The 11,747-nt window shown below is 47.3% G+C and overlaps 1 protein-coding gene across 1 annotated transcript; it reads right to left on the reverse strand.

The window, feature by feature from the left end:
* Positions 1 to 722: 722 nt before the first annotated feature.
* Positions 723 to 10,584, reverse strand: LOC116996011 (guanylyl cyclase-activating protein 1-like). Its single transcript, XM_033059177.1, has 4 exons — positions 10,387 to 10,584; positions 3,884 to 4,033; positions 2,170 to 2,260; positions 723 to 1,176 (listed from the first exon to the last, which is right to left on the reverse strand). The coding sequence occupies exons 1-4, from the start codon at positions 10,582 to 10,584 to the stop codon at positions 1,049 to 1,051; spliced, it is 567 nt and encodes a 188-aa protein (XP_032915068.1). The 3' UTR covers positions 723 to 1,048.
* Between the last annotated feature and the right edge of the window lie 1,163 nt (positions 10,585 to 11,747).

The following is an 11,747-nucleotide window of genomic DNA, read 5'->3' on the forward strand; positions in this document are numbered from 1 at the left end:
ACAATTCACAAGTCACCTTAGTGGGTTGTTTCTTTCAATTACATTTTCTCCTCAAGAACAAGAAGACCGACCGATAAAGGATGTGTGAGGCAATAATATTAGGACCATCTTCAAATACTTCACTATCATAGAGTCACAGAATGATTTGGGTAGGAAGGGACCTCAAAGATCATCTTGTTTCAGCCCCATGCCATGGGGCTAGGTCAGGTTACTCCAAGCCTCGTTCAGTGCGGCCTTGAACATTCCCAATGACTCAGTTGTATGAGAGGAGAATAAGTAGGACCATGAGTATATAAAAGATTTGATCTCTCAAGTAATTCTTCTACTTTGGGAAATGAGAAGAATATGAGTAGCATATTTTTTCTGGTTACAGAAGCTGCTCCAAACTGCTGACTTGTTTGCTATTCTTTGGTCACAGAAAGCTCAAACAACTGCAGCTGAGACAGATTTGTTACTATTAGACTGGTTTTTCTTTCAGTTCTTGTGGTCTTATCAGACTGGTTTTTCTTTCAGCTCTTGTGATCTTATGACTAAAGCTGCTTCTGTACAGGTCGAAGCACATCTGGTATGGACAACCCTGCTAGTGTTTATGAACCAATATCATGACAAGAACAGTGCAAATTGCATTCTTTTGAATGCCCTAATAACAGCTTGAAACTCTTCTTTGGTATTTCCTCCACACTCCACCACCCAGTTCTCCTACTGCTCTTCACAAACTTGGCGTTACTTTTAGTCCGTTTCAAAGTGATAATCTGGGACACAGAATAAAAAGGAAAATTGTGCCCTGAAATTTGGCCTTTAAACTTTAGAAAAACGAGTCAAATACTGCCACCCAGATTCAGTTTTTCTGAACCTGCCCTGCATTTACGTGGCTAAGCTTCCGTATTTGTACAGGAACATGCACTCAGATACACAAACATATCAGTGTCTTTCTGTTCCTACTTCCATATTCATGTTTATGGAAATTTTGTTTTGAAAAATGCTGTCTCTCCTTCCTTGTGTTTCTACACCCTTCTTCTATTGGCCCAGCATCTTCTCCCAGCTTGATTTATACACTATGCCGACGGTTGTTTATCATGGCCACAATGTGTGACAGGTCCAAACTTTTCATCATAACCTCCATGAACTCTTCATCTTTCCTTGCTCCCTCCACAAATTCATCCAGAGAAAGTTCACCTGTGTCAGACATAAATAAAAGGCATCAGAATCCACATCTGACAGGAAATGGAGTACAGTAGAGACCACTTACTATATAGGCACTGTTGTAAGGTACAGTTCTAAAGTCCTCAGAGAGTCTTCTTAAGCATTTATGAAACATCCCCAGTATCCAGACAACACCTGCTTCCTTTTTTCCCCCCATACAAGGGAAGAGGTACATAAGAAATAACAGTAGAAGTGGGTAACTAAGGAGTGGGATCACAGCATCCTTTTTGGCTCAACCTATCATAGTACTAACCTGCCCTACACTTGCTGATTTTCAAGGATAAAGGAACTGACAGAAGGAGGCTGTGACAGGCAGAAACAAATTTTTCTCTCCTAATTTTTCTGCCAAAAAGCCCTTGTGCAGGGAAGCAGCTCAACAGGGTTATTCTGGAATAACAAAAGAGCCTGTCAGAAAATAACAAGCACCTGAAGTAGCAAGAAAAGAGAGACCTCTTGGGGACATACAGGGGCCACAGTGACAATTGACCAACTCTTGACTGAGCACATCATGTTCTTGCTGCACTGCCTGCAGCAGACCCAGTGAAGAAACTCTGAACTTCAACATTAAATTCCAGTTCTTCCTTTCCTGAAGGAAGTGAAATGATGAAGTACTTGGGAGCAGCTGGGGCCATTTGTAAATATTTCCCACTTCTAACTGGCATGAGGTATGCAGCAACGTACAAAAAGAAAAACAAAACAACGCTCCAAAACCCCACTACCAAAGTCATGTGGACAGAACAAAGCTGAGACTCAGTAGAGAGGACAAATCCTGTCACACTGATAATGTATAATGCCAGGAGAAAAATCCTTTTTGGTCCATGGGGAGCACATTATTGGCTGAGAATGCAAATAGAAAGAAAATATGAAGTGAAGAGGCCAACCAAGAGTTCAACCAAGAAAGGAAGGATTGGATGTTACTCTGTAGAAAAGAGACTGTGTGAGCTGTGGCAAAGGCAGGAATCTTACCATCGCCGTTCACATCAATCCTGTTGAAGACTCGGTTGGTGAACTCTTCTGCACTGGTTTCATGGTCACCACCATTAATAGCTCGAATAGCCTAAAACAAAGAGCAAGAGTAAGAAGCTGCCTAATGACTCCCACACTGATTGCACATGTCAGCACAGATTCAGAATAAGACTGTCATGCCTGGTACCTTCCCCATACAAATGAACCAGCATCATAGGATAGCAAAGCACAAATCATCAGGCCTTAGGGGAGGCACTGAAGGGTGCGAAGGGAGCGTGGCCCTAGAACACGGAATGAGCAGCAAAACCCAGAGGACTGGCCTAACTCTGCTTAGGTACGGTTTAGGTGCTGCAGGAAAGGCAGAATCAGAATCCACCTAATTGATCCACTTTGGACCACTTTGTGACCTTATGGTTCACCAAGCCTCAGAAACACTGTCAAACACCCTCCACACTTGACATTATAAAATTCCTTTGTTATATGCAGTGATAATTTATTTCTATTCTTACTTTCACAGTTTCCATTTATATGCTGCTTCCTGTGTGTCTGCCTTCTACCTAAAGCTCACTGGAAATTCGTTTTCATCTTGAGAAACTAAGCCATATCCACTTCTGTTTGCTACAATTCTTCTTATTCATAACTACATAGCGCAGAATTCTCTTTTCTTTCAATGCTAATTATTTGCTTTGTTTAAAGATGTCCATGAAATATTTCAGAGCCTTTATACTGATTCTAAGACTATTTAATTTTCTAGTTTTTAGCCTTTGATATTTGATCATTTTCTTCATTTTTTTAAATGCTATTCTACTGAAACTGATATCATCTCAGCAATTTCCTAAGGTTACCTAAAAGACACTGAACTACACCCACAAAATACAAAGGGCAATAAATTTCTTGACACCAGTTGTTGCCCACAGGACTTGTTTCTCAAGAGCTCTGTGTTAACTATTGCTATCTGTTGCTTCACTGTAATGTCTGAGTATTTCTATTTCAGACTACTAGTAGGCGGCTGTATGTTACTACAGGTATTGATTTTGGTCAGGTCTCTTTGATACCCATCTCTAAAATTCTTATCCAGATGAGAATGCATTATTAACATCTTATTAGTGCTTTATCAAATCAATTTTATGGCATTTCATATTCAGAAATGTAATTTATTTAGAGTCATTGAATCTTTCCTGCAGCTCAGTAATTTCCTATCATCTGCAAAATAATCTGAATTTGCAGCATAATTAATTCTGAGATATTTCTAGTGATCTTTATGTCCATAATTCCAACCCCATCCACAATAGCTATTTGCTTTCAATCCTTTCCATTCTTATTCTTCTTCAGGCTATTCACCAGAGTCAGAAGTGTTTTATTGTCTTGATATTTAGGAGCTGATTCTAAAAAGCAAATCGAGAGTAACTCTCTCTTGTCATGGGGAAAAGGACATATGAAGGACACATTGCAGAGATAGCAACTGACAGTCACAGGGTCTGAAACCTTGTAAAGTGCAGTTAAGGTCACAGGTAACTAAAACAATGTTATGGTTAGCTATGCTGCAACATAAGCTCTGGTGATAAAGTGTCTGTCAAGTCTGCTTAATGCATTATACGATGGTGGGGAATCCTGCTCAGAGAAGGAATGATCATCCATATGGGAAACAGCAAAGATCCTACTTGTGTGATTTGTCTTTAAGGAAAGAGGCAAGAACACACCCATGGAGATTCACCTTAATGATGTTGAGCAGTTCATGTCGATCAATGCAGCCATTGCCATCTACATCATAGAGCTTGAAATACCACCGCAATTTCTGCTCCATCTTCCCTCGGAGAACGAGGCTGAGGGCAGCCACGTATTCCATGAAATCAATATATCCATCCTGTCAGAAAAAAAAAACCAAATTGTGACAGGAATAAACTGAGGGAGTTACTGCTGTGGAGTTGTTTCACCTTATTGCTCTTTAGATTCACAGCTGAAAGAGAAAGGCCAACAAACAGCATAGAGACTTGGACTTAGGAAAAATCTTTAGTGCACAGACACGTTATTTCTCTAGCCACTAAACACCTATGTTCTAAAGTTATGATCTATTACATAGAGGCTCCTCTCTGCTCACCACCTGCAGTGAGGGAACCTGCCACTCCTGGTTGTCAGCATGAGCAAAGCCCCCTGTGTGCACCAAAGCTGTCTGCCTTTGGTCTCCTGAGAGAGAATATTGAGCTCAACCTATGGGCTGCAAGTTTTCTGCAGTAGTCTGCTCTGCTTTTGGGAAACCATGCTGTTCCACTAAGCCATAGATATCCATTCTGTGGCAAATAAAGTGACTGTGGATATTTTGTAAAATACATAGAGTGTCATTTGACCACTGGAAAAATGTTTAGTATTAAGATTTTTAATAATGCATTTCTTGACTCAAAGAAAGAAACTCAAAAATCTCTTGTGTCTTCTGCAAGAAAAATGCCGGTTAGTAAAGGTTCATTGGCCCTAGATTTAAACCTGACTGAAATTTGAAGTGGTTAAAAACAAACTACAGATAAAACATATCTAGGTCATAGATTCCGAATAACCACTTCAACAAATTGTGGAGCAAAAAAATGAAACATTCAATTATTAAGGTATTTAAGCAAAGTCATATGCCTTTATGAAATCAAGGTGAACTAGCAGAGGACTGCTGTTTTACAGCAAGGATCACAACATTTAAAATGTTCTTTCAGGGTGGGAAGAAGGGCATGACAGGCTGAGAGAGTTATGGTTGATCAGCCTGGAGAACAGGGAGACTTTGGTGCCCCTTCCAGTACTTAAAGGGGCTTAGAAAAAGGCTGGAGGGGTACTTTGGGCAAGAGCCCGTAGAGATAGGACACAAGAAAAATGGCCTTAAGCTGAAGGTGGGCAGATTTAGATTAGGTGTTAGGAAGGAGTTTCTGACTGTGAGGGTGGGCAGGCCCTGGCACAGGGTGCCCAGAGCAGCTGTGGCTGCCCCTGGATCCCTGAAGTGTCCAAGGCCAGGTTGGACACTGGGGCTTGGAGCAACCTGGGACAGTGGGAGCTGTCCCTGCCCATGGCAGGGGTGGCACTGGATGGTCATTAAAGTCCCTTCCACCCAGAACATTCCATATCTCTGTGACTGTGCTGCCCCTCCCTTCCATGCCCAGCACACAGAACCTGCCCCTCTGTGACAGCAGCGCTGGCTGGGGGCACTGTGAGCACCACCAAGGCTGTGGGTGCTGTGGTGGTGGCCACACTGCAGGTGACAGCTCGGCTCTGCCTCTGCCACCTGCGCTGGCACCGATGGCTCTGCTGGGGCTGCTCGTGCTGCTGGCCCTGGCCTGGCCCGTGGGGGCCACCTGGGACACCTGCAGGTCAGTGGTCCCACTGAGGGGGTTCACTGTAGGGAAACCCACATGTTCCCCTCACCACAGTGTTCCAGCCTCAGTCCGTGGCCGGTGCCCAGCTACTGGCACCACCTGTCTGTGGGGCTGCAGCAGTATGGAGGGACAGATGCACGCCTTGGGGGTTCCAGGTCCTCCTGCCACTCAGCACTGGGCAGGAAGGTGGGACCAGTGACCTGCAGCCTAAGCAGCAGCCGCCACCAAGCAGGGCAGTGATGACTTTGTATTACAGAAGGACCTGCGGGCTCCGGCTCTTGGCTTCTGACCACAGCTCCATGGCTTCTGCTGAGGACACGTCTGATGTTGAGGATGGCACCAGTGGCGAGGCAGGGGCCTGGCGTGGCATCGCCAGCATCCAGGCCACCTGGGAGAATGGCACGTGGCACATGTGCACAGGTGTCCTCCTCAGCCCCCAGTGGGTCCTCACGGTCGCACACTGCTTCGCCAGGGCTGGGTAAGAGACAGCAGGGACAGAGATGTCCCCAGAGCACGGGCAGGTGCCCAGGTCACAGCACCACGGAAATGCCTGGGAAATGCTGAGCTGGGAAATGCTGCCTGGGAAATGCTGAGCTGCTGCAGCCTGTGGCTCTGCTCCCTGTCACTCCCCTCTCCCTCTGCTCCCCAGGAATGTCTCCACATGGGAGGTGGTGATGGGGGCCTCAGATCTGACTCAGCCAGGCCCTGAGACTGCAGTCAGACACATCAAGGGGCTCCTGGTGCACCAGCACTACGTGCCTGCCACAGCCAGGAATGACATTGCCCTGCTGGAGCTGGACCAGCCCGTGGAGTGCAGCGACTACATCCAGCTGGGCTGTGTGCCCGACGCCTCACTCAGGGTCTCAGAGCTGAAATCCTGCTACATCGCCGGCTGGAATTTTGGCAGAGGTGAGTTCCTGAACAGGATGTGTGCTCTGAGGGGAGCTGGGCACCCCGGGGACACAGACTGGACACCCTGGGGACACAGGCTGGGCACCTTGGGGACATGAGCTGGACACCCTGGGGACATGAGCTGGACACCCTGGGGACACGGGCTGGGCACCCTGGGGACACGGGCTGGACACCCTGGGGACACGGGCTGGGCACCTTGGGGACATGAGCTGGACACCCTGGGGACACGGGCTGGGCACCCTGGGGACACAGACTGGACACCCTGGGGACACGGAGTGGACACCCTGGGGACACGGGCTGGGCACAGACAGAGTCCGGCTCTGGATGTCAGCGGGGCCCAGCGCGGAGCAGCCTGGGCTGTGGGAAGTCCGCCAAGTCCCCACCAAGATGGGGCATGGAACAGGATGAGCTGTAAGATCCCTTCTCACCCAAACAATTCCTGCTGGCCCTGGGAAGCCTCTGGAGGGATGAGTCTGGCCCCTTTCCCAGGCCAATAGCAGGGACACAGCTGGACAACATGACTCTGGAGGCAAAGCCTGGCCCAGGGAAGGGGAGGGGATGGGTACCAAGCTGCTGGGGGCTCATTCCCATGGTTCTGGGACCAGGCTTGGTGCTGCAGGAGGCCAAGGTCCACCTCATGGACACGGAGCTCTGCAACAACAGCCGCTGGTACGCAGGGGCCATCCACCCCCGCAACCTCTGTGCTGGGTACCCACATGGTGGCATCGACTCCTGCCAGGTAGGAGTGTGTGATGTGTCCCTCAGCAGATCCCTGTCCCATGTCCCCTTGTCCCCAAGGCCTGGTCCTGCCCACAAAGCCCATCCAGTACCCTCAGCAGACTCAAAGTGTGGCTGTGACCCTGGAACATCTGTCCTCCACACATCTGGGACCCATGTGCAGAGATGGGAGACCCCGAGCTGCTCCCAGCCGAGGGCTGGATGCTCCTGAGCAGAACCTTCCTGTGCCAAGAATGTGGGACCTGGCAGGGGCTGGGAGAGGGGAGCCAGACCTGGGGATGGGAGAGAGGAACCAGATCTGGGAACTGGGAGAGAGGAGCCAGCTCTGGCGATGGGAGAGAGGAACCAGATCTGGGATTGGGATAGAGGAGCCAGATCTGGGGATGGGAGAGAGGAGCCAGCCCTGGGGATGGGAGAGCGGAGCCAGCCCTGGGGATGGGAGAGCGGAGCCAGCTTTGGGGCTAGAAGAGAGGACCCAGCCCTGGGGCTGGCAGCAGCCCCCCACAGCCCCTGAGCCCTCTCTCCTGGCACAGGGGGACAGCGGGAGTCCCCTCGTCTGCAAGGACAACGGAGCTGACTTCTACTGGCTGGTGGGCATGTACAGCTGGGGAAGAGGCTGTGACAGAGCCAGGCACCCCGGGATCTACACCTCCACTCAGCACTTCTACAACTGGATCCTGCTCCAGACGGGCCTGAGCCCAGCAGAAAGAGCTGGTCTAGCACCAGAGCCAGCCACCACCTCGGGCCCTGAGCAGCGCATGAAACCGGGGGAGTCAGAGGAGTCAGAGGAGTCAGAGGAGCCAGAGGAGCCAGAGGGGCCAGAGGAGCCAGAGGAATCAGAAGAGCCAGAGGAGCCAGAGAAGTCAGAGGAGCCAGAGGGGTCAGAGGAGTCAGAGGAGTCAGAGGAGTCAGAGGAATCAGAGGAGGCAGAGGAAGACATCAGCTTGACCCCTGAGTACAGACGGAGACCAGCGGTGACCGCGGGCTCCTCACGGCCCGTAGCATTCCCACACCAGATCCTGGTGCAATTCAGGAGTCTGGTGCAGGAGTTCCTGCACTTCCTGAAGATCAAGGACAAGAGAGCTTGAGCAGCAGGGGAATGAGCAGGATCCAGGGCTACAGTGGGCCATGGCATTTCCTGCTGGGCCAAAGGTAGCCTTGGGGCCAGAGGCTTCTCTGTCCTGCCCATGCTGCTGTGTTGCAGCCACACCGATGCTGCTGTCGAAGTAAAGTTTCTGTATTCACCATGAACCATGCTTTCAGCCCTGCTCAGTGCACCCACAGGCTCACAGAGTCCCTGCTCTGTCTGTCCATCTGCTGTGCTGTTCACATTCATTCTTCAGCCTGGAGAGGGCTCCAGGGATACTTCAGTGCCCCTTCCAGTGCCTGAAGCAAGTGATAATAACGGGGGAGAGCAGCTTTTTTGCATGGGCAGGTCGTGACAGGACAAGGAGGAATGGTTTAAATCTAGAGGAGAGGAGATTTGGATGAGGTGTTGGGATGGAGTTTTTACTCAGAGGGTGGTGAGGCCCTGGCACACGAAGTGTTAAAGGCCACGTTGGATAGTGCTTGTAGCAACCTGAGATAGTGGAAGGTGTCCCTGCCCATGGGAGGAGGTAGAATGAGATGACCCCTAAGGTCCCTTCCAACTCAAACCATTCTAAAATTCTACAATTGCAAGTTATTAAAAAAGCATATTGAAAATTTATCCTCTTTGTCATCCTCAAAGTTCTCAGAATCTGAAGGTCCATATGGCAGATGATTTCATCCATCGTATCTGTATTATTACAGGGAGGATTTTCCTCTGGTGCTCTTGTTCCTTGCCTTTGTTCATAAAAGGGTCTTAGATTAAGCGACTAACTGTTAGCAGACTAAGATTAACTGATGTAGGTCCATCACCACTAGTTCCCCTCATTCCTCCTGAGATCACTGTTAATCTTTTCTGAATTTGAATTAGAGAATCTTCTTATAACATTGTTTACTACATAACACAGGGCTCACAGGAGAACTCTGGAATGCACAACATCCTTGAATAAATTTTTAAGTCCTTAAACATCCCAAGAAGGGAGAGAGGTGAAATTAAAGAAGGACTTATGCAAAAGCTGTAAAGGTTTTACTTTAGCTTATGAAACTGCTTTTCATCACTATTATCATCCTGGGCACAGAGGACTTTGAGACAAGAAAAGATATTCTTTGAGGTCTGCAGTCATTTCCAATCATTACATCTAACACAAGACCTCAGCTACCCTAGTGGAGCGTTTTTGCTCTTTAAGAATTCTTCTTTAAAATTCTTCTTTAAGAATTTTGTAATATTCCTAAGTATTCCTTAACTCCTTATGCTGTCTCACATGTCCAAAATAACATTCTTTGTTGGTCTCTAAGCTTTCCTTCTTCAAGACTAACACTGTGATTTCCCACTTGGTTCTCACACCTCTGTGACTGTATCCTCCTTGACTCCATTTCAGAACCTTGGAGCAGAGAGTAAAGCTGAATTTTCCCAGCATGCCATAAACCCAGAATTCTTTGTCATTAAGAACACAGGCCTGCAAGCATAGGCTGAAATACATATGGATAAAAAGCAGCCAAAAGTGAGGGTCATTGCATGCTTATAGGTATTATGGGGGCTACTGTTTTCTACCAGCAGCCACCTGTCACAGTGAGGAACACTACCCACCCACCACTACTGCACCTCCCAGCACCAAGGAGCGCCACAGACATTGTCTGCCCATGCAGTGTTAATTTCAGCTGCCAAAAACTATGGAAATTACTCTGCTGTGAATGCTATAATGATTTCTATTGTGGCTGATTCCTGTGGTCTCCACAATCTTGTACAGCTATATTTCTGAATAATAAGAACATGTAAGAAGAATAATGAAATTAGCATTTTGCTGGTTAAACAAGGCCAAGTCAAATAATAGGCAATAAGGAATTTTTAAAATTCAAAGATGAACTTGCACAAGGTAGTTAGATAATCAGGTGTGTGCCTATGTTTATGTCATCTATGGTATTACCTTGTACACATTCATTTCCTCCTTACATTTAGCTACTTTACATAGCATCCCTTGGCAGCTTTCCACACCAATGTTAGCAAGAGAAAATGTTTGCAAGAGAATATTTATGTTCTTTATGTTTGCAAGAGAAAGACGAAGACTCTGAAAGTGCAGGAGTTGAATCACTTCTAGGTAGCATGACCCAGTTAATTCCTTGCTGGAGAACTCACCTTGTTCATATCGAACGTGCGGAACATCTGCTCAATGTACTTATTGGCCTCTGGATCCAGCCCTCGAAGCCCAAAGAACTGCTTAAATTCGTGCTCTGTCAGCTGTCCAGAAGGACACTCTGTCATGAATTTCTTGTACCAGTGGTGTATCTCGACAGCCTGTAGATCATCCACTGTGGAGCTGCTGTTGTTTCCCATATGTGTCTGTGGTCAGAAGAATAATGCTACAGGAATGATCCTTTTCCTCCTGTGGCTCTCACAGCACTGCTCGTTTACTCCTGTCTGTGCTCAACACTAATGTCAGTTACGTGAGGGATCTAACTTTCCGCAAGCCAGTTATAAATGTTAATCTTCTTAGAGGCTGATCCACAAACCAGAAAGTTTCAATGATACAAACAGTCTTCTTAGAATGGAAAGGAGATTCAAGATAATCTAGCAAATCACTGCTATTTCAGGAGCTAAAGCAGAAAGGGTGAGAAGGTTAATCAGACACTGGCATTGAGAGCTATACTGGTTTGGTAGTCTGCCCTATTTTTAACCTTGATGTAGTTATACTTGACAATAAGAGGAAATGCCCACAAGATGTGGGCTGTGAGGTTAAGTAAAGATCTGCACCCCTAAGTGGATTTAAAAGTCTGTTTTCTCAAACAGGCATGCTGAATAACAGAATATGTAGGACCAGAAAGTGTTGCAGAAGTTGCCCAGTACAAGAATGAGGTTATGTGGAAAAAAGCTCACCTCCATGCACACAAAGAGGAGCATTGGGGAACCCAAATAATCCCCTGGGTTGGCAAATCCAAGAACCACCATGTAAGTGCAGTCAATCCATGAAAGGCTTAACAGCACAAAGGGAAAAGAGCAAAGAGAGACAGCAACAGGCTGGGGAGCACAAATTACCCAGTAAGAAAAATAAAGGCCCTTCTAAATCTGTTGCATAAGTCCCATTGGCCTAGAGGCCGCACCCATAATGATGAGTCAGCGGGAGAGGTTGTAGAGTCCCTACAAACTGAAAACTGCCTAGGGGCATGGAAAACACTGTGGAGTCCAGGGCAAGAGTATCTGGGGACAAAACTCACAACAGGATGTTTAGGGGAGCAACAGAAGGTGGGAAAAAGGATGTGTCTAAGTGGTTTGGGAATGAACAAGAATGAGAAAATGGAGGCAAGGAGAATAGAAGGAGTTAGCTGCATGTAGAATGGTGCTAATCAGTATGAATGTCTAGCCATGCCTTGTGCCTAGTCATCACAGTCTTTCCTGTCTTCTAACACTTCTCTGTCCTTTTTGTATTTTTTTTTTTTCCCCTGGCTGCACAGCACTGTGCTCTGGGCATATGCATGCATGGGGATTTAAGTGCCCACAAC

Source organism: Catharus ustulatus, chromosome 4 (genome assembly GCF_009819885.2).
Source record: "Catharus ustulatus isolate bCatUst1 chromosome 4, bCatUst1.pri.v2, whole genome shotgun sequence".
In the NCBI taxonomy this organism is placed as follows: domain Eukaryota; kingdom Metazoa; phylum Chordata; class Aves; order Passeriformes; family Turdidae; genus Catharus; species Catharus ustulatus.

Bases quoted from the DNA above. Each gene is read 5' to 3' on its own strand.
- LOC116996011 (XM_033059177.1), bottom strand. From the start codon at position 10,584: ATGGGAAACAACAGCAGCTCCACAGTGGATGATCTACAGGCTGTCGAG. The intron at 4,034-10,386 runs GTGAGTTCTCCA...TTTTTCTGACAG, and splicing joins GCACGTTCGATATGAACAAG to GATGGATATATTGATTTCAT. The intron at 1,177-2,169 runs GTAAGATTCCTG...TGTCTGACACAG, and splicing joins GATTGATGTGAACGGCGATG to GTGAACTTTCTCTGGATGAA.